The 24,579-nt window shown below is 41.1% G+C and overlaps 1 protein-coding gene across 1 annotated transcript in view; it reads left to right on the top strand.

The window, feature by feature from the left end:
- Positions 1-2,994: 2,994 nt before the first annotated feature.
- rgs7a (regulator of G protein signaling 7a) overlaps positions 2,995-24,579 on the top strand; it is a gene marked incomplete at its 3' end in the record, with an annotated part of 67,027 nt that continues 45,442 nt past the window's right edge. The window contains exon 1 of the mRNA XM_084321415.1: positions 2,995-3,043. Within this exon, the coding sequence (XP_084177541.1) occupies positions 3,013-3,043 (31 nt within the window). The 5' untranslated portion in view covers positions 2,995-3,012. The remainder of the gene's footprint in view (positions 3,044-24,579) is intronic.

Below are 24,579 nucleotides of genomic sequence, written 5' to 3'. Positions count from 1 at the left end.
TCCCATTTCCCAGCACGCGCGTTAGACTGACTCACACAATGCCTCGTCATCACAATCAGTCCAAAAACTATCCGATGTCGCGAGTGTACAGAGGTACTGGCAGACACAGACTAAAACATTAATGTCATCATGACACAAAAGCATACAGAAAAAACTTGACCAGCAGCCATTTAGATATAAAATAAATCAGGACTCACCACGCTATTGACGTTAGCAACAAAAATGTCTTGCGTTGAACAACGTTAACAAAACTTCGCCAACCGGCTACATCCAAGAACAAATTAAAACCTTCGCCAACTGGCTATATTCCAACTTCAAACAACAATTGAACCACTTCGGTCCGCTGTTCATTTGTTCACCATCCACTGTTTTTTCATGTTATTACTTAACATGAAAACAACACAATACAATAACCATAATAACAATACACAGAACTTCACAGGGAGATAACAGAACAATAATAATAAAAGAAATAACAATTTATAAAAACAGAGTACAACATTTTAATTTAAAGGGGTACTATCTTACAATTGGCCTTTCCCAGTATTCAGTACCGTTTCCCGGCCGTGTGGCTCTATATCAATAAGACGTATGTCTCTAATTCTCATATTGGCGCACTCTTCCAATTCCCCTCACAACCCTCACCCTCACCAAACTGAGTCATCTCAAAACGTGCATATCAGTGATGTCAGAGATTTCCAGCTGCATAACAATGTGGCAATTGTCACCAGGCCACACAGTGGTTGGAGCCCAGCCTCAAAACGGCTTAAGATCCTGAGGTAGAAAAACGCTGCCCCTGAGTACCCGACCAGAAATACAAAACAATGAACCTTTTCGAAAAACAAAAACCTACAGAGTGTTCCATAGACTCACAGGAACCGTGCAAAAGTGCCCAAACAGTGAAGAAATAGCAAAATAGCTCCCCCCCAATAAAATTCCCCCAGTTAAAGTTAAGAAGGACAAGACAAAAGACAAGACAGACAAGACATTTCCTCCTCCCCCTCCCACGAGACCGCCGGACTCCCCCGAACAAGCACCTCAACCCCGCTCAGCCGCACACGGCGGTCCTGACCTTCTCAGCTGTTGCAAACCACAGGTCAATACCAGCCTGCCCCACCCCAATCACCCGCGCCGTGGATATCTCAAGATAAATCACATCCAACAGTGTTAGGGACCAGTTAATCACTGTGAGCTTCTCAGGCTCCTTCCATCTCAATGCTATTAGCTTCTTCGCTGCTGTGACGCCCGCTAGGACAACCCTTTTTAGTTGTACGGACGCGGGTAGTGTCGTTATATCGTTCAGGAGTAGCGTAACAGCTGTGAATGGGATAGTTAAGCCACACAAATCTGAAAGTTTGTCCGTTATTGACCTCCAGAAGCGGGCCACTGGTGGGCAATCCCAATACATATGCATATAAGTGCCAGCGGCCCTTTGAGAGCACAAAGTGCACCGAGAGTCGGTTACCAGTCCCATAGCAAATAGCTTCCTAGGTGTAAGATAGGTCCTATGAATATAATTAAAATTAATTTGCTGGTGATTGGGGTTGTGGGAAGACAATGCCACATTTGCCCAAACATCATCCCAGTCAAACTCGGGGTCCAACTCCGGGATATCCACACGCCAGATTGTATCCAATGACACATTTTTATACGTGGATTGAATTAAGAGCGTATAAAAGTCTGAGACAAACCCTCTGGAGGTCGTCATGTCCACTATGAGCCTGAGGAAGGGGTGTGGTTGCAAAGCTTGAGCCCACGGCATGCCATGCGCCCTCAGCGCTGACCTTAGTTGAAGGTAAAGAAAGAAGGACTCGCCGGGAAGATCATAAAATTCTCTTAAGTCCTGAAACGCCCGAAGGCCGTTCTTATCATAGTTCACCATCCACTGTTGATGTCCTTCAGCACTGTTCTACTGTCCTCGTCGTGTTCTCCCTGCGGTAATTACATCCAAATGTTTCCAAAAATGCAGCTTTCCCAGACGCATTGGGAACTTTCAAAAGCTCTCCCTTTCCCTAATTCCCTTTACTATTTGATCTGTTTGCTTATCCATCGCGACTCAGAGACACGAGGCTCTCACTCTCTGATCTGATCACAGCTGGCGCAAAACAGAAAGTGAAAGCAGCGCGCGCGCAATGACATTTTTTTATTTAGAATAATATTTAAAAATTATTTATTTAAAAACAAAGCCCTACCCAGCCCGAACCCGTCGGGTCGGGTAGGGCCCCGTCGGGCTCGGGCAGGGATGCAGTGCACTAGTTCACACCTCGATCCCTCCATCTCCCATGGCTCCTCTTCCCACACCTTCATATTGTCTGTGTGACAGGCAGTGGTAACAGAAGGTATATTTAGCCAGATCTTCTCACGTCTCATGCTGCAGCCGGGTGTGAACATGTGCCTGTAGGCGAGAGGTTGCAGCACATTTTAATTCAATATGAATTCTTTAATAGCTCCCACTATCTGTTTCTTTTTCTATTTTATTCCACTAATCCCCCCCCATGTTCTGGGCTTGTTCTATTCAGCTGTTATCTTTAGTTTAGGCTTCTGGCAGACTTTTTCTCTGTATATATTGTCCTCTTCAGCGATACAAGTTGGACGAAATAACCACTGTATAGACACAGCCACGTCTCAGGCCTGAGTCAGATAAATTGCGTTGTTACACAACGGGTGCTTCAGTGTGGCACTGGATCTCTGGTCATCTGTATTGATGGGGTAAAGCCAAGGAGAGGCGCTTTAGAGGGGGTGTCAGAGAGTATATTCTGTGCTGGATGGCCTATTACCCGCCCACCATGTGCCAACATGAGAGGCATCTGTATGCACCGTAACAACAACGAGGACGAGAAAAGGCGGGTGAGGGTTGGATACGTGATTGTTTTTTTTTCGTCATTTCCATCTGTATGCAGAAAAAGGGCTTTTCACATACTCTTATCTGTATCTGTATCACAACGGAATATTAACTGATGCATTAACTGTCTCTCTCTTTCTCTCATTACAGGTTCTGATATTGTACAGTGGATGATCAAGAACCTGAACATTGAAGACCAAGGTAATGCTACAGTATGTTAAAAGGCCTACACCACACTGTATACTTCACTGTCAAAAGGCCTACGTACCACACTGTATACTTCACTGTCAAAAGGCCTACGTACCACACTGTATACAGTACTTCACTGTCAAAAGGCCTACGTACCACACTGTATACTTCACTGTCAAAAGGCCTACGTACCACACTGTATACTTCACTGTCAAAAGGCCTACGTACCACACTGTATACAGTACTTCACTGTCAAAAGGCCTACGTACCACACTGTATACTTCACTGTCAAAAGGCCTATGTACCACACTGTATACTTCACTGTCAAAAGGCCTACACCACACTGTATACTTCACTGTCAAAAGGCCTACGTACCACACTGTATACTTCACTGTCAAAAGGCCTACGTACCACACTGTATACTTCACTGTCAAAAGGCCTACGTACCACACTGTATACTTCAGTGATTGAGAGGATACAGTAGACTGCTGCCAGTGGCAGAGACAGTGTTCTTGTCTCTTCTAACCAGTTCAATATAGAAGATGTTGTGTGTTGCTGCTGGTGCCTGAGGGGAACCTGCACAATATATACGCTGAAGCTCTTTTGAACGTTGAACACCTTTTCATTAGACCAGGGGTTCTCAAACTTATTTTATCAATATTAAATGAAACTACACTCATTTGACTTGTGTTTTGAAGAACAGGTACCTGGAATCAGTCCTGTTTTTTTTTATTTTTATTTTATCTTTTTCAATTGTGGACAATTTCCAAAATCAAGTCATCCTTATCCATTAATGATGGGTCATCAACCATGCGTTAACCTCTTATCCATCAGGCATAAGACATTGGGCTAGTTTTGCATAACAACGCCTGACGATTGCATACCCAAAGTTATTTGTGATTTATACTTGAACCACGTATAGCACATGCATTCATCTGGTGCTAATGTAATAGAGTTAGACATTTTTGTTTACTTGTTGCCAGATGCCTGTTTTTGAGTTCCAGCTGAGAGGTAGGATCTGGAAAACATAATGCCATTATATAGCCTGAAGTCTGATCTAGTACAATCCCACGGAAAATGTGTGTTTTACACATGTTTTTGTAATGTGTGTATCGGCAATAATTCGGCATGATTATGAAATAACTTGTCCGGCTTCTTCTTTGTCTTTCTCGTTGCAATTACCCCTCGTGTGGGATACCGTTGGCTCCAGAATTTCATTGGCTACAAAGGCGGTCAATCATTTTCACCATCAGAGGTGACTGGTGTGTTCAGGACCAGGCCAAACCGGACGTGGTCACTTGTCAAATGACGCTCGTCGGTTGTTTGGTCTTGTAACCCGAGACTGGAAGCACACAATAGGTTGAGTATGGTGTCGATTGAACGGCGGCAAATTACACTTTCCAACAATGTATTGGTTGATCGGGTAAAATGCAGCCCGAAGCCGACAGATGAGGGCAAAGTGCCGCGATGTGCACATGCGTGACGTTTAAGAGGTACATTTTTTCTTCCAACCATGCTCCAGCGTCAACCGCAAAGCTCTTTACTACAGCTGGCTCAGAGCACGGCTGGCAGCTTCTTGACTGCAGCTAGAAGGGAAGAAGAGACCACATACCCTTACTTCAACCTACCCACGCTGGCTGGCTTCCCGTAGAGCTCAGCATCGATCTTTAGATACTTTTCATTACTTTTAAGGCACAGAGAGGGTTAGCCCCCAGGTACATCTGTGATCTTTTAACTTCTGAGCTAACTCACAGCCTGAGACTCCAAATCCTCAGCCCTAGAGCCAAACAAAGGAAGAGCTCGTAAACTCCAAAACAAACTGTTTCTGAGAGTGTGTGTGTGTGTGTGTGTGTGCGCTGAGGCAGGTGGCCAGGAGTGCACAACAAGACGGTATAAATATGGAATATTAATACAGTATATTCCACTATAGCTATTAGTGTGCTGTATGATGACAATACATTTTTGATCAGTTGCACTCCCTGTGGAATTTGGGGGAGCCTCTCGCTTACGTTTTGCACATGGCCCTCGCCTTATTAACAAGCTGGCGGGGCATGTCTGTAATGCAAATTCAGGTGTACGAGAATGCGCTTCCAGTTTGATAATGAGTGTTGTACTTCATTCAGGGGATCACAGCTGCGATCATTTTCGCAACGAACCTCTCCATGCGTTGATGAATCCGGGGGGAACTGTTGTAGGTTTTCTCTTACGAACTTCCAACTAGGTTATTTAAGACTTACGACAATGTTGGTGAATGAGGTCCCTTGTTCGGTAGCAACCCAGATAAAGTTCAAGTTCAAGTTCTTTATTTGTCAAATACACAACAATACAGGGGGCATTGCAGGTAATGAAATTATTGTGTTTCAAGCTCAGACTCAACAGTGCACATTTAACCTCTTCCACCCGTGCGGTCCGGGGCGGACCGCAAATGACATCACGTCATAAATCAATCTGTCTGACAAAAGTATCGTTTTATTTTTCAAACGTATTCAAGTATAAACATCATAACCATGTAACAACAGCACTTGTAATGTATATTATCATCAATACGTTAGTTTACCAATAGGTTGAAGTGTTATTAGATAGATTTTCGTTTTCGTTTTTCTATTGTTTTGGTCGCGAAAGTCAACCATTTTGGAAAAATTGGACGTCAGGAATTGTAGGTTCTTTTTACGCAATTTTGAAGAGGACATCGAGAGCTTTCAATGAGCGTTGGAATTTTTTCGAACAACACTTCCCAAAGGCCTCTATGGGGCTTCAAGCAAATGACTTCTGTATGCATTTTTTTTATATCTCTTATTACTCGGGATAATAAACCACAAAACGTAACGTTATTGGCATATATGGGAGCGCAGTTTGTCTCCCCTATTTCTAAAAAAGCTACTGTACATACAGTAGATTTCATTATCTGTTCTTATGCACGCCTGGTGATACTAAATCCAAATTGAACTTGGGCATTTGAATTATAAGATTTGGCACAATCCATAAATGTGCGAATTGGCTATAATAAGGTAATTTATATTAATTTATTTGTTTATTTAGACGGGACAGAGTATATTACTGGACACTACAAATAAATGCAGTGTAAATACACCGGATTTAGCAAGGATGCTAATTTTCATCCTCAGTCCCCACACAAAGCATAAAAGCGAAACATGCAGGCAGTGAAGCATAACATGCTATGAGACAAGGCATAAAAACATACATACAGGGGAAAAAAGTACAAGGTATAAAGGGTGCACTACAATACTATTTGACTATACATGGTCACAGGTTTGGTTGTTGAGTAACCATTTTTTTTAGATTGAATTTAAAAGATGGAAATGATGTACAATCTTGTATGGTCAGTGGTAGATCATTCCAGATTAAACAGCCCTGGACTGAGGGTGTTTTTAGCAAAGGCGGTTTGCCGGCCGGGCACTTCGCAATCCCCTCTAGTGGTTGCTCTAGTGCTGATTCCTCTATCAGGCTTCCTTTCTATGGGCACAGACCATGTAGGGTCTTGTAAATAACAATAGCCTGTTTAAAATGTTTAAAATTGGCAAAACTCAAAGAAATTTACCTCTGAAGAATGTGACAGTGGTGATATGAGTGAGGTTTCTTATCTAATACTTTAAGTGCACTCTTGCATAGCTGTTCTATGGGTTTGAGGATCGTCACACCTGTGCAAGACCAGTTTGTGAAGCAGCTGCTCAATGTGTGATAGAATCATACAGTGAAGATAGGATCTAGCAGCACTGACTGTCAGGAAGGGTCTAATATGTTTTGAAGGTTGAATTTGATTGTGTTTGTAACTTTCTTCACATGTTTTTTGAGGGTTAAGGTTGAGTCTACTGTAGCATGACCCTGAGGTACTTGAACTCTGACACAAGTTCAAGTTCCTCCCCGCCCAGAAACACATTTGAGGACTCTAACACAACTATCTTTTTTGCGTTCAGGAGCAGACATGAGCCTGCTATTCTATATTCTATAATAATATTTCAAATTGCATTGGTCCGGATGGGAGAATTCAGTACTGTATCTACAAAACCTTCTGTTTAATCATCTTCCCTTTATTCATTTCCTTAGATCTTTTGTACACATGATCTCAAGAAGGTACTGAACGAGATCAGTGGCAGTTTTTCATGTCTGGTCATTTTCTAGCATGGTGTTATTCACTGTAAAAGATGCAAAGAAAAATCATAATTCATATTCTCCTTTGTTTCATTACAATTTAAGCAAGCCTACTAGTAGACACAATATTTCTGACACTGGGAATACATTCACTGAGGTCCATAGATGTCTCTAGATACCAAGAACATGCAAATGGACCTTGTAGAAGTGGAGCAATATTCCATTTACTTAGGTATGTATTTTAGGTGGATTTTCAGAAAATAGGGCTCCGGGCTTAAGAGGTTAAGAAACATCAATGTTTCTATTGAATGGTAACAATAGGTAGTAGTAGTAACATCAAAATAAAAAATTAAATTAGTAAGATTTTAAGATAAAATAGTCAATTATTTACAGAAAGTGTCTTGCGTGTAGTGTATGTGCATGATAAGGTGCAGGGTGTGTGTTTGTGTCCAACAATAAGTAGTAGTACGATAAATAAAACAAGTATCAAAATGATACAGAAAGCATGTCCATTCCTCCCAAAGTTTTCCAAAGTTCCATGCAAACCAATTGCTACAAATCAGTGTGACTGGTGAGTCCACCAGTTTTCCTTGTCAATCAAAACCAGCTGTGGAGGCTCTACACTTCCGCTCAACAGGATAACAACATCATTGGTCTGACAGCCCATTATTCCGAAACCTCAATAGTCTGAAACATTTCCCATTGGACTGAAAGCATGTTAGTCCGACAGCCCAACATCCTCACAAAAAAATTGGTTAAATAGTTAGAAAGGAAGTCCATTAGTCCGACAGCCCTCCCTTAATATCTTTTGCCATGTGTCACAAACAAAGGTATATAAATGTTTTATATAATTGTGTATATGTTTTATAGACATATGAATTTACACTATTATGGTAGCTGGACCGGGTTGCTGTGAATATCAACCCATCCAGCAGGTGCTTTAAGCATGGGTTCCGGCAGAAAGAAATAATAAAGACGTTTTACAAAAGTAAATGGGTGTTTTATTTATGCATCCCAAAAGGAAGGGGAATAAAAACCCACAACCAAAGTTGGCACAATGGGAGGGGAGAACAAACAGGGAGAACAGCAAATACAAACAAACAGTAAACAATAACCCTACATCACTAAATAAGGGCGAGGCATAAGGGCGAGGCAAGGAGAACCAGCATCACAGTGCCGCACAGAAAAGCATACAAGCCACAGTGCTCCTAGGCTATTTAAACCCCAACACATGGGAAAAGCACAGGGGAACCCTGGGCACATATAAGTGACCCAGCATCACAGTAACATAGGAATAACTGTGATATCTTTTTTTTGTATCCACTTTTTCTCCTTATTTTTCTATTTTTCTCCCATCCCAATTTCGCCTCGCCAATTCTCCCTTCAATTCTCCCCTCCCCTGTCTCGAACGTTGCTAGACTATGCCTCCCACTGGTCGGCTGCAGTGAGGACCAAGCCTTGCATCACGTGTCCCCTCCGGTACACGAGGAGGCAGCTGTCGCATCTCTTCACCTGTACAGCGCGATCTCTCAGTGGCGAGGAGTAACGCGTGGGAGGCTCACGCTGCCCCCGATGCTTCCTGATTCTGCTGTACAGGCGCACCAACCGACCTGTAGGAGTCGCTGTCCACAACGTCCAATCCCCACCCACCAGCTTTCCTACCCCTAACACTGCCAATTGTGTTAGTATGAACGACCAGCCAAGCTGGTAGCAACGCCGAGAGCTGGGCTCGAACCCAGCATCTCCTGCGTTAGTGGCCTTGCCCACTGCACCACTGCCCACTGTGCCACTTAGCCGCCCCTAACTGCGATATCTTGAATCATATGCTCACTTCCACACCACAGTGGAACACGACCGGTACAACAATGACCGATCTCATGAATGGCAAAATACGCCCCGTGTGGTCACAGTCTCACAGGCTTTATCCACCTGCCCCTTGATGATTGATTGTCCTCAGCTGAAGTCATCATTGGACACTCAGCAGTCTCTACAGAGGAAGGGGCGGGCGGTACCTGAAGGGAACAGAAAAAGGGAACTATTTCCCAGTGACACCACCATACACAAATAACACACAACATTCCATAATAACTTACCTATATTACTAACCTGATGTTCACATGGTGTTATAAGTACATAATAATAATATAATAACATAATACATACATAATAATGGTAATGACCAACCCACGTACATCACAACGTGCAAACACGAAGATACCGTTTACAAAATGCTTGCTTTTTTGTGTGCTATTTGCAAAAAAGATCAAGGCTTACATTATAAAATAGATTACATTAAAATAAAGAAATTTACGTATTAAAGTTAATAAAAAGTTATTAAATTGTTAAGTAACAATACAATATACAACGCGACACTTACGCCTACCCTACTGTAGTTAATAGATGGCGGAGATAAGTCAGAATTATACTCGGACACCACCTCTTGAAACCACAAATACATTGTTGAACAACCATTATACAAGTCATTGCAATAGAGTGCAGTGGAGAAAAAGGGTGGTGGTTCTGTCAAATGCACTATGGATAGGGGATAGGATTTCTGATAATGAAATGAAAATGAAAGAATAACGCAGTATGGACAGCAGCCTCTAAAATGGAGCGTTATGACGCTGTCCGTGGTGCTGAAATAGGTTTAGCAAAATAGGTCTTTGTTCTTCTCCCCCTTTGTGATTAAAATAGCATAATAAAAATAAGAAGTTTTAGATGGCAACCTGAAGAAGAACTGAGAAACAAGTGGGTGTATAGACAGAAGCACTCCTATAGGTCTGATATACAAATAAGCAGATGCTGTTGTATTTAATTTTATGGATGGAGAGATAAAGAAAGCTTTTAATAAAACTGGTAAAACTGGAGACAAAAACGTCTTGCCTTTGAAGTCACTATTATTATTATTAATATTATTCATTTATTCTCATTCAGCACCAGCGTGTATCCCATTCCCCATCCCTGCTGTCAATGGGCCACGCTTTGAAAGATAGGCATTTTCACGGTGAGTCACGATGTTTGCAGAGCTATATTCTATATTATAGCTATGGAGTCAATACTATGGCTCATTTGACAGTCACTATCTCTCGTCCAACATGTAAGAAATTGTTAATTTTTTCATGTATACGTTTGCGTGTTATCCCGTGGTGAATATTGTATAGTTTCAGAGTGATCCGGGCTAATTCCTGGAAGCTGAGTTATGGAGCGCTATGTGCATTTTGCGAAAATCATTCGCGTTGCTCGTCTGGACACGATACTATTTCCAAGTATTATGTTTCATCATGAAGGCATCAAAGGGGGGGGGGTCGTTTTGTGATGCTCTGATCATCAGCAACGGCATACGTTTTGGAGTATGTGACATATGATCGCTGCGATCGATGTGAAATTATTGTAGGATCAAAGTAGGATTGATGTCATAATAGTCCTTACCTTTGCTAGGAGGTATTCCAAAATGAATATTCCAATTGTCTGATCGCGATTTCCATATAAATTGTAACACACAGTGTAAAATAAGTTTTCAAAGGGTAGGCGATACTGCCACCTAGCAGGATTCGGCCGGCATTGCAATCTTGAGGTCTCAGAATGAGTCCCAATGATACACAGAGGTCCGTGAGACTGTATAGAATATTACAATCGAATAAAATAAATCGTCGTGATTGGCGCTGAAAGTGTTAATATTGTTATTATTATTATTATTATTATTATTATTATTATTATTATTATTATTATTATTATTATTATTATTATTATTATTATTATTATTATTATTATTATTATTATTATTATTATTATTATTATTATTATTATTATTATTATTATTATTATTATTATTATTATTATTATTATTATTATTATTATTATTATTGTTATTATTATTATTCTTGTTAATGTTAATGTTTATTATTATTATTATTATTATTATTATTATTATTATTATTATTATTATTATTATTATTATTATTATTATTATTAGTATTAGTATTATTATTATTATTATTATTATTATTATTATTATTATTATTATTATTATTATTATTATTATTATTATTATTATTATTATTATTATTATTATTATTATTATTATTATTATTATTATTATTATTATTATTATTATTATTATTATTATTATTATTATTATTATTATTATTATTATTATTATTATTATTATTATTATTATTATTATTATTATTATTATTATTATTATTATTATTATTATTATTATTATTATTATTATTATTATTATTATTATTATTATTATTATTATTATTATGCCTTTTTACTTTTGTTCCCATCACCACAATACACCTATCATTATGCCAATTCCCTTCCTGGGCGTTCCTTTGCGCCTCACACATTGCATGAGGCAAGACTTAAAACTCCCGATAATATCAAACATGATGGATTTGGATGGAACAGCTAAGATGACAAAAAGGCTGTATTAAGTTTATGATCAGCCTGCATCTAATGACTCCGGGTGACTGGGGGCTCGTGATTTTATAACTCTCGTGATTTTATTCTGAAACTGGTAATTTCTCTGCAACAGGGAAATCACTTGAAATGTAATTTGGTGTAAGGGTCAGAAAGATAGCCAATTAAGGGCAAAACCCCAGCCGATTCAGCACCATGGACAGGGTCGATTCAGCACCATGGACAGGGTTAGGCAGTCACTGAGCTCCAACAACTCCAGAGTGTGTATTTTCAGAACCACAGGTGTTTGCTTTCGGTCCAATGGGACATTTCTCGAACGATTGGGCTTTTAGAATAATGGCCTGTCAAATGAATGGCTACAGAGTGTGTATTTCTGGAGCAAAGGACCTTTGGAGCAATGATCTTTTGTTTTCGGGATAACGGGCTGTCGGACGAATGGGTTTTTCGGTCCAATGGGACATTTTTCAGACTATTGAGTTTTCTGAATAATGCTCAGACCAGAGAACAGAGCACTGTGAGTGAAAAATGCAAGTAGCTAGTATCAATAGTGCGGCAAATGAGTATCGAATATACCATTTCGAATATTTAGAGTTGATATGTATTTAACACTAATACATTGTACATTAGCAGTAAGCTGACTGTTGAGTAAAGTTTAATCCATTTGCACTTGTGGGTCATTCCAGAATTCAGGGTACATTTGAGTCTAGAAAATACAACAGAACGTCTTTATTTTTCATAAAATTTGCTTTATTCTCATATCTGTCAAAATTATGGATTTTGGAGGGGAAATCCATGTACTGAGAAAACAAATATTCTCCTTGTTTGATTATATTTGTTTTACCAGTAGTGCTTAGTCCAACAAACGCACCCTATCGTCCATAATCATCATCCATATAATCCATTTAGTCTTTTTCATAATATCCAATAGTTTGCTCTAGGCGATCGCGATTGTCGAACATGTCCTGCTCACTGCTGCTCGCAGAGTACCTAGTTGTTTTGGGGGCTGTGGGGGCTGTAATAGCTGGCCCATGTGCATACGGTAGGCGATACTGCCACCTGGCGATCGTCATTGCAATTCCAACGTTGAGCGAGCGTCCCGCTACTACGGTAATTTCATGTATGCACGACGAGATATAATAGTGATAATCTAGCGTTGATTTCAGGATGATTAGATAATCAGCCGAAAAATGACAACGTGATGACTGGATTACAGTAAAATGCCTTTTTCTCGTCTTTTTCCTGGAATTACTCAAAAGCACCCAAACCATACTCTATTCAGAATGGTATAAAACGGAAATGTACGGATGAAAAAACAATCTGTTTTGGGCATGTTGACTGGAAGCAACTCACTGAGGGTCGACGGCGTTATTAGACCCATAGATATAATATAAGATATATTTTAAGCACTCGCTAATGTCGTAATCTAAAACTATAGCCATTGAATAAAGACCTGGCGATGAAGGGGGATCAGCGCCCCCTGCTGCTGGCGGTGTGTTAATGCAGTAATGAAGAGGGGAGGCAGGGAGCGTGCTGTGCATCTCGGGTTGGTTCTGAAATAGATCTCCAAAGGAGCACACACAATAAATACAATTTATTTCACATACACGACAAGCTTAAGACAAGCTTTAAGTCTTTTTAAAAAGTAGGGGAGACCATGGAGCAGCCGAGATATGAGAGAAAACTCAAGAAAACACCAGCCTTTTTCTTTCTCTCATTTGACACACAACTTAAAACAAATATTATTACTGATATTTCTGTGGGTCCAAATGAAGAAACAGGTCGTTTTGACAGTAAACAGTTTAGGCTCATAACATAAACAATTATTTTATTCCCAAATAAAAATAATAATATAAATATCTGTGTAATAAGAATATCTGTGTCCTCATTATCTGTGCTTTTCTGAATTCAGATTCAGGCTCATCCCTAGTATCAAATAACCTTGCCCCCATTATGTTGTTTGTTTGTTTGTTTGTTTGTTTGTTTGTTTATTTACACATATAAAAACAATTACATATATAATACAATACAATCCACAAAGGGATGTGCAGGAGAATTGCCTAAAACCATCTAGGGGCTTGCATGTGGCATTCACCGGGGAGAAAAATTACACTGATATTATATCAAGATCAAATATACAATCCCCCCCCCCCCCCCCCATATAGACACATATAGACACGGAAGCAGGCACCCATGCCATATGATTTCGGGTATAGAGAAAACAACTAATGACAGGAAGAATATATAATAAAACGAAAATACAATAACAAAATACAACACCAAAATACAACAAGCCATCAGACCACAGTTTGTAAAGGGAGCCCATATGGGAAATATTGGTGATATATATATAGGAGATGAGATTTTAGTGCTCTTTTGAACTTCAGAAAATAAAATTCCAAAATATGTGGAGGCAAAGAGTTCCACAACTTTGACCCTTGGTAGAGTAAACAAAACTGAGATTGGGAAGTGCGGGAAAGGGGTGGTAAGCAAACAGGAACTACGTGTGGGGTAATTATGAATTTGGTGTTGTGGGCAAACATGTCATGAAAAAAGGGGGAAGGGCTCTGTTTAAAGAACTATACACAAATAAACCAGTCTGAAGATGATTCACTTTAAACACTGAGTATACCTAACTTATGGAATAGAGGCTGAGAAGAATGACTTCGTTGTACACAGCTGATTATTTTTAGAGCTCGTTTCTGCAGACGGTATATGGGCTCAAGTTTGGTCTGATGAGTACTACCCCAAACTAAATTGCAGTAATTGATATATGGGTAAACCATAGAGTAATATAACATTGTGGCAACCTCAGTGCTCAGCACTTGCGTGAGCCGCCCAACCTCTCGTGTGTTTTAAATATATATATTTTTTAAACAGACATATTATTTATTGGCAGTTTCTATGTATGATATGTCTATATCAGGGGTTCCCAATAGGCGGCCCGTGGCCCATTTTTATTTGGCCTGGCAAGGTTCTATTAATCAAACGCGAAAAAAAAAAAAAAATACTATGTACGTTTCTCCTATGACAATAGCGGCCGCTTTTATTTTGAAATTCGTAGCGCAGATAACTTTTATTATGAAACAGGAAACACCTCCACCAATGCCTCTGCCTCACCAGAGCACATCAACACACCCGAGATGTGTCGAGCCGAGAGGAGTTACACTGTGACTGTCATGTAACGTTTGTTGTTACGCAATATGATACGTGGAGTCGACTCCAGTTTAATGAATCCAAACATTGTGCCAAAACAAAAAAAATATAGCTAAGCTTTCTCCCAGTATACTGATCCACCAACAAGTTACTGTAACTTTGCTATTCTTTAACTTCAATAAAATAATTTAGCAATATTTTGTGCCTGCTAGTGCTAGTTACAATGAATGCAAAATATTAAGTCCTATCATATTTAATAGTTGGCAACCAATAGTCCAAAACGATGTCTGTTTTAATGCAATTTAATTAATTAATTAATGAACCTGAGTCAGAATAATAAAGGGAAAGGATGGAGGAGGGAAAGGCCTTTGCAGGAACCAGCTTCATAGAAGAAACTACAGGTGCAATATTGAGTGCCATTGTGAATTAGGGCATAACACCATAGTGCATATACAGTAGTATATTCAGATGGACTATTCATCATGCATTTATTGAATGCTAAATTATATTTGATGCACATGTCAACCAACTGTCCAAATGATGTTGTCTTAACACTTTGACTGCCACGCTGTTTGCGCATTCTGACGGTGCCAGCCTTATAGTTGTTTCCGCGGTCGTTTCACTATGTTTGCGAAGCTGTGTGTGTGTTCTATATTACAACTGTGGATGGTGTGGCTCATTTTGACAAACGTTACTTGTAGTGCAAGATAGGAATAATAGTTTGTTTCCACACGCTGTAGTTGTGTGAAGTTGTGTGACTGATATACAGTCAGTTGTGTGTGTGTGTGTGTGTGTGTGTGTGTGTGTGTGTGTGTGTGTGTGTGTGTGTGTGTGTGTGTGTGTGTGTGTGTGTGTGTGTGTGTGTGTGTGTGTGTGTGTGTGTGTGTGTGTGTGTGTGTGTGTGTGTGTGTGTGTGTGTGTGTGTGTGCGTGCGTGCGTGCGTGCGTGCGTGCGTGCGTGCGTGCGTGCGTGCGTGCGTGTGTGCGCGCATTTGTGGGGTAGTCTGGGGCAGAGTGGGGCAGAGTGGGACAGTGTGGGTCAGTGTGGGGAATTCTAGAAGGCACAGTAGCTCAGGGTAAAATTCCACAGCAGTGTCTCAGCAGAATGTGGTCTCAAATTGGGAGCTTATACCCTAGACTTTCTGACTCAGTTAATTTATTTATTTGACCTTCAAAGCTTTTCTGGATTAGCTAACATATCCGAGCAGCTTTTTAATGACGTACTACGATTTCAGTCATTTGGAATGAGGACTGTGTAGACTTGTTACAGGAAAGGATGGGTTCATACTCGATGGGGAATATTATTTACTCAATACTTTGTTTTATTTACTTGATGGAGAGTTGTGCCCTTCCTGATGACTTGTTGTACAGAACTTGTAAGTCGCTTTGGATAAAAGCGTCAGCTAAATGACTAAATGTAAATGGAGAGTAATATTTACTGAATACTGATAGACAATAATACCCTCTGGCCTTCGCCACTGTCTGTGGTTGTCTTTCTGCTAAAACAGGTGTCACAGGTGTTCTCGTCAGCATGAAAGGGTGCCAGTAACTGGCAAACGCAAGAGGGCTGAATTACATAATTCTATGTGGCTGAGTTTACACTGTCCTCATTTCAGATTGTTGAAAATACGAGTTATGATGTCTTTCCCTTTATGCTGAGTTAATAGACCTGTTCGCTGTATACAAACATACCGCGTTCGAGCCTATCAGCAATACCAACTGAGTCATGTGACTAACTTGCCCCCTACCTGTGTGAGCTGCTGCGCTAAAAAAGTACAATAGGGCTCTATGGAGAAACCATGGCACTCCCCTGACTAAAAGTAATTTAAAATGAAAACGGCTGGATGTCATTTAGTCAAATCAGCATGGCTGTGAGTGTGAGTCTTTCACCTTTTACATATCTAGATTTGGCATGGATTAATTGTTTAGATTGCTAGCATGGCTAACAAATGCAAATATATTGTAGTCTGCCCCGTTTGACGTATACAGCAAACAGGTGTATAATGCATCGCACTGTACATTGGATGCATTCAGTTGTTTCTACACAAAGTGCACCACTAGGGGCAAAGTGTGTGTGTGTGTGGGGGGGGGGGGGGTATCTATCTTCTTGTCTGAATCTGGAGAAGATGGTAAGCGCATTTTCCATGATGTTGGCGTGTTCCTTTATCTGTGAGTGAGTGAGTGAGTGAGTGAGTGAGTGAGTGAGTGAGTGAGTGAGTGAGTGAGTGAGTGAGTGAGTGAGTGAGTGAGTGAGTGAGTGAGTGAGTGAGTGAGTAAGGTGCTTGGTGTCTCATTAAACAAGAGCACAGCTGTACCATTCTATCATGTGTCACATGGTGCTTTGCCACCTCTACTCTTTAGTCTGTTGTCACAAAAGTCTGTATTAACCTTCTCAAAATAACCATTTCCTGCGGTTATGAAGGTCAAACCCCTGCCATGGTGTTGACGGTAAAGCCCCTGTGGCCCATGTGATCTCATGTGAGCTGTCTGGTGGTCACTCTTATTGAAACCATCTTACAGTGAGCCGTCTGGTGGTCACTCTTATGGAAACCAGTGGCGGCCGCTGGGTACTTCGCCACTAGGGGCGCTATACCAAATATTTTGTACAGTACAGTACTGTACCACGCAAGACTCATGGCAAGACGTGAGCGATTCGACTCACGCTCACGGCAATGAATCGGCTCTTATGAACGAGTCGCTCAGCTGTTACTACAACAACACACAACCAGTCAAATAAAGTATAGTCTAGACTTTAATTCACAACTTGAAACACAATATAAATAGAAAAGTTAGAAACAAAACTCGCCCGTCTCCAAACACAGGCAGATCTCTCCCTCTCTCCTTCTCTCTCTCACACACAGCGCGACGTGGAATCGATTCGTTACACAATCAGACCTATTATATACCAAGAATAACTTCAGTATGAGTACAGGGCTGTACACATATTTTGCATATTGTTAAACGAGCCAAGGCTAGCTATTAAACTATCGATATGAATCGAAAATCTGGGACCCTGATGTAAACAAGACAAACGTCTTTCTCTGGTCTGCATCCCCTTAACAATTGTGTGTATTGAGCCGTACTGTATTGTACCCATTCTGCAATCTGTTAATAAAGTTCTCATTCATTCATTCATTCAAACATAGACGATATTGAACAAGCCATAATCCACGTATTTTCAATCCGAGAGAGCTGCAGTAGTTAAATCAATGAGCCATCGACATAGTCAGTGTGGTAAGTAACGTTATTATTGCATCCAAGATTGATACACGGCTGGCTAGGCAGTTGGTAGTCATAGTCTTGTGTTATAAAATAAATAAACAATCAGCAATGTCTCGCTTCATGAATGGCCAGCACAGCAGTAGCCTAACAGTACTGCTCCTAAAAAAAACTATTTACAAACGTTAACGTTAAGCACAGAGAGAGAGAGAGAGAGAGAGAGAGAGAGAGAGAGAGAGAGAGAGAGAGAGAGAGAGAGAGAGAGAGAGAGACTCACTGTTTAGTTGAAACGTCCAGGGCAGGAGAGCTTGATAAACGTGTATAATCCGCCATATAGCTTGTTAGCCAAGTGTTAGCTCAGCTGAGCTCGTTAGCACAACACTCAACAAGTACATTCCTTTGTCCATTTCCGCTCGAACAGACTGCAAACTACCTGGCGTTCTATCGCCATGCTCTAAGACAAACTCTAACCTTAACCAACTTTGAAAGAGTGCCTAAGCTTAACAGTCTAAAGAACTTGCAGTCACGGCACGGCACGCTCTAAGACAAACAACAGTCCTAGACCAACCTAGGAACCAAGCTAGAAGCTAGAATTGGAACATTAGAAATTGGATTCGGCCAATCAGAGATCGTCTCTGTGAAATTCTGCCATGGAAAAAAATACTGGCGTCGGCCAATCAGAGAGCGTCTCCGCGAAATGCGGCTATGGAAATTCTTCACGGAAGTTCACGCTGCTGCCTAGACCGCTTCAAATCGCGCTCGGATTCCAACATAATAGTCATATTTCAACGCACAACGCCGTATGCACTGATTGGCTGTGACGGAGACAGCGATCAAACTGTGACGCGCACTCAGAGCGCTATCGCGTATAGCCCGGGCCGAGAAATACGAAAAAAAAAAAAAAAAAAAAAAAACGTGATGTCACTTCCTGCTCTGGAAAACGATGTTTTTTTTATTTAGATAATAACGTTATATTGTGCATTGGAAATACAAACATACTTAAAATGAGTAAATATTATTAATTTTAAACATGTTTATATTATTTATAGGGCTATAAAACACAAAAACGTAAAAGTTTTATTGTCTTCTTCTCTGATTTAACAGCAGCTGGCCAGCAGGTGGGTCGGCGCCCTAGCGCCCCTAGTGGTAGAGCCGCCACTGATGGAAACCATCTTACAGTGAGCCGTCTGGTGGTCACTCTTATTGAAACCATCTTACAGTGAGCCGTCTGGTGGTCACTCTTATTGAAACCATCTTACAGTGAGCTGTCTGGTGGTCACTCTTATGGAAACCATCTTACAGTGAGCCGTCTGGTGGTCACTCTTATTGAAACCATCTTACATTACCGTGAGGAAATACTTTAAATTTGTATTTAATTGTATTTTAAACGAGGACTACATTTGGTACAAGTCAATGATTAAATCAAAGCACTTTCTCAACAAACAGATCATCATAACAATCCTTCTCACTAATAAGGAAAAATGTTGTTAGTTGCCTTGCAACTGATAAAACAGCCCTTGTAAACAAATTTAAAATAACATGTTTTCAGTAACAATAATCCCAGAAAAATACTGCAAACATAAGAGGGATTTAAGTCCAGAAAAAATAAGTGAAATTATTTGGGTACAGAGCATTATAGCGTACTACTCAAAGCAGATCTGTAACTGGATGCGGTTTGAAGAGTAAATGTCCTTTATGCTAAATTTTTGCATCACATAATATATGGACACACATTAAATTGCCCTAAAACCCATCCAATTAAGAAATGGAAATTGCTCCTATTATTTGGTAGAATAGGAACTTCCGATTATGGCCTGAGAAAGACACTGTAAATGGATAACGGAGAGGGCAATTTTTTATGTCCCTTGGCAAACGAGTCAGGAGATAACGCTCAGTTCATCAATGTAATGTTTGTAACTGATGGTGGCGCTATAGAGGAAAGGTCATGGGTTTCATAGAAAGTGACCGATTGGTCATGGGCTGCCATAGACATTCACTACAGAATAATAACAATAACAATAATATTACAAATAATAATAATAATACAAATAATAATAATAATAATAATAATAATAATAATAATAATAATAATAATAATACACTTTGTTCATCGAAAGCTGTTCAAAACATTAAATAAACGATGCCAATGATTATAGATAGATTGAATCTTTATTGTCATTGTTGGTACAACAACATTTTGTTTAGAGCATCACCACTGGCATACAAACATACTGAATATAGCATAATACATAATAATAATAATAATATCAATAATAACAATGTCCCAAGTGCAGTAGTGCTAGTGCAATAAATAGTACAGTGACAGTCCAGTTGAGTTAATGGATGGAGTTGGCTTGCAATGGATGGAATAGTGTATAGTACAAAGTCCGGTTCACAGTTATTGTTGTAATGTAGAAGTGGGAGTTATGTCATCGGGGGTTGGGGATGGGGGGTGCGAGGGGGGGCAAGTTGATCGTTGAGCAGCCTGACAGCCAGTGGATAGAGGCTGTCGGTCAGTCTGCTAGTACCGGACTGGATGGATCTGTACCTTCGACCAGACGGCAGCAGTTGGAAAAGATGGTGTGCTGGGTGGAACTGGTCCTGTAGGATGTTATTCACATGACGTAGGCAGCGGGAGGCAGTGGGATTACAAAATTAAAGCAGAAGAAACTAAATAACAGTCAAACATTGATGCAAAATAGTAAAGCAGGTAAAAACTGTAAAAAATTAAGGAACAATGAAACCAATGCAACAATCAAGTAAAGCATGAAAACATGTGTTTAGAAGTGATGTAACAGAGGTAGCGCTAGCGAGCCAGATCTCCTCTAACAGTTTGTTCCCCAATGCATGTGCCCTAATCGAGAAGGCCATTTGTCTTCAGCCTGTAGACAGTGGCATGACTTACGCTGCCCTGCTCCAGGATCACAGGTGATTAAAAGATCAGAGATATATAGGCGCTAGTCCAACATAAGCCTTAAAGGCTCAATTAGATCTTATCAAAAGGCTTTTTTGAATAATCTAGGCTTATTTCAATTCTTGTCGTCTATTTTATTATCTTTGTCTTACTTTGTCTCATGACTTAGATTTCTTCTTACTCCTTTTATCTCATTGTTTTATTTTGTGTCTCTGATTGTTGTCAGAACAATCTTTATTATAAACTTTTTTTTCCTTTTGATTGTCAAAAAATTCTGGTTTTGAGTTGTGCTATATAATTAAAGTTCTTCTCCTCCTCCTCCTCCTCCTCCTCCTCCTCCTCCTCCTCCTCCTCCTCCGTTCTAGTTGTAGATGGGAATGGGAATTGTGGTTTAGATACAAAAGGATAGAATGATAGTAATCTAAATGACCTAAATTACCTTGTATTTTTCAACTGGAGGAAACAAGACTACACTTTTCTCATACAACTTCATCATAGAAACAGTATGGAATAACATGACATAACAATCTGTATGAAATAAGATCTCTAGCAATCGACTTTACGTGGACTGCCGCTCACAAAGATGACACAATAGAGTTGGGTGAGGCCAAATAAAACAATCTCAGATGTATTGTTGTTAGTGGAGTGACCAAAAAAATGAACTTGACTTTTGGCAGAAGATGTATTGATTATTTATTATCATATGACATAACTGTTACTATGGATATTCTCTGAATAACACATTGCCTGTGTAAATATTGAACAGTTTTCAACTAGAGAGAGAACTATGTCCATGAGACTCATGTGGTTGGTGGAACAGAGTGAAGTCCGACGCACTCCAGTCAGATTTTGAATAGGAGGGCTTTGGTGCTCAACAGCAGAGGACAGTACATACAGTATAGGCACATGTTTCACCAGGGCACTTAGTACTGCCCACAGTAAGACACCGGAGCACTCATACTGTCTAAACATTTATTGGGGCTGACGTTTGGAAAACAGCAGAACAAAGAGGGAGGTAAATCCTCTCACATAATTAAGTAATTGACAGCCATTTTAGTAAATAATGAAATAATAAAGAAAATTTTTTACATAAATTGTGGCCCTTACATCCCATCCATATCATTAATTACAAAATTACAATATTACATCTATATATTGGTTACCACCACGGTACCTAAACAAACAAGAGAAGCAAGAGAGACTATGGATGATTAGAGGAAGCAAGTGAGGCTCCGGTTGATCATTTACTCCCCACCATAGACCCACCCTGTAGAGACCCACCATATACCCACCATAGACCCACCCTGTAGAGACCCACCATATACCCACCATAGACCCACCCTGTAGAGACCCACCATAGACCCACCCTGTAGAGACCCACCATAGACCCACCCTGTAGAGACCCACCATATACCCACCCTGTAGAGACCCACCATATACCCACCATGTAGAGACCCACCATATACCCACCCTGTAGAGACCCACCATATACTCACCCTGTAGAGACCCACCATATACCCACCCTGTAGAGACCCACCATAGACCCACCCTGTAGAGACCCACCATATACCCACCCTGTAGAGACCCACCATATACCCACCATATACCCACCCTGTAGAGACCCACCATAGACCCACCCTGTAGAGACCCACCATAGACCCACCCTGTAGAGACCCACCATAGACCCACCATATACCCACCCTGTAGAGACCCACCATAGACCCACCCTGTAGAGACCCACCATAGACCCACCCTGTAGAGACCCACCATAGACCCACCATAGACCCACCCTGTAGAGACCCACCCTGTAGAGACCCACCATAGACCCACCCTGTAGAGACCCACCATAGACCCACCCTGTAGAGACCCACCATAGACCCACCCTGTAGATACCCACCATAGACCCACCCTGTAGAGACCCACCAGAGACCCACCCTGTAGAGACCCACCAGAGACCCACCCTGTAGAGACCCACCAGAGACCCACCATAGACCCACCATGTAGAGACCCACCATAGACCCTCCATAGACCCACCATAGACCCACCATAGACCCACCATAGACCCACCCTGTAGAGACCCACCATAGACCCACCCTGTAGAGACCCACCATAGACCCTCCATATACCCACCATAGACCCTCCATAGACCCATCCTGTAGAGACCCACCATAGACCCATCCTGTAGAGACCCACCATAGACCCATCCTGTAGAGACCCACCATAGACCTCCATAGACCCACCATAGACCCACCATAGACCCTCCATAGACCCACCCTGTAGAGACCCACCATAGGCCTCCATAGACCCACCATAGACCCTCCATAGACCCATCCTGTAGAGACCCACCATAGGCCTCCATAGACCCACCATAGGCCCACCATAGACCCTCCATAGACCCACCCTGTAGAGACCCACCATAGGCCTCCATAGACCCACCATAGACCCACCATAGACCCTCCATAGACCCACCCTGTAGAGACCCACCATAGGCCTCCATAGACCCACCATAGACCCACCATAGACCCACCCTGTAGAGACCCACCATAGGCCTCCATAGACCCACCATAGACCCTCCATAGACCCACCCTGTAGAGACCCACCATAGGCCTCCATAGACCCACCATAGACCCACCATAGACCCTCCATAGACCCACCCTGTAGAGACCCACCATAGGCCTCCATAGACCCACCATAGACCCACCATAGACCCTCCATAGACCCACCCTGTAGAGACCCACCATAGGCCTCCATAGACCCACCATAGACCCACCATAGGCCCACCATAGACCCACCCTGTAGAGACCCACCATAGGCCTCCATAGACCTATTTTTGTGTTTTCTTTAGGAGGAGATAGTAGGTCAACAGTATGCCACATAGACACAGTATACAGTACAGTATACATCATGTGAAAGCTGAGATGCAGCGCAGCACTGTGTGTTTTTCGTAGTTGTAAATCTGTAATAAAGATTGTGTTTTGGTTAGGTGTTCATTGTATAAAGCACTTCTGTTCTGGAAATTGCTGAGAACTCCCCCCCCCTTATTAAAAATATTCCTAGGAAGGCCATACATTCCCTCTAGTTTGTGGATGTAGCGTTTCTTGAGGCTGTGAGGTCAAGTTTTAATGGCTACGATGGGGACATCATACATTAATACAATTGGGCTCATTGGTTCCGAAAAAGTTTCACATTTCCAGTCATACACAATTTATGCAATTCCAAGACTGTTTGGGGACCCCAGTATGCAGAAATAATCATACACCATTTTGAGAATAGGTGAAAACGACACATTTGTACTGCATGCAAAGCACTGCATGTGCCCCCCCCCCCCCAAACTGCATAGGATTATCATAAAGGGAGCATGTCTAATTGGGAGACTTGTGGGTACCCATATAACTCATCTTCATTCAGATCTCTTGGGGTGAGAGGTCAAGGGACCCTTTTGAAATTGGCCATGTCAGTTTTTCCCTCCAAAGTGTAGCCTAACTTTGGAGCATTATCCCCCTCCCTGACAAGCTAGCATGACGTGGTTGGTGTCAATGGGTCCCTTAGGTTGTCTTGTTTCATAAGATTCCTTTATATTCATTCACTCTACACTCCACTACAGTACGCTACAGTGTCTGAAAGACAGTAATGTCGACCGAGGTCACAGACCCCCATGAGTCTCTGCGAGTTGAAACAGTTTAATAAAATGTATGAAGCTCTTATGTCAATGATGTCACAAAAAT

This window comes from Notolepis coatsorum (assembly GCF_963971535.1).
Source record: "Notolepis coatsorum genome assembly, chromosome: 9".
Classification (NCBI taxonomy): domain Eukaryota; kingdom Metazoa; phylum Chordata; class Actinopteri; order Aulopiformes; family Paralepididae; genus Notolepis; species Notolepis coatsorum.
The sequence above is the reverse complement of the archived record's forward strand: the minus strand, read 5'-3'. Positions and strand labels throughout refer to the sequence as shown.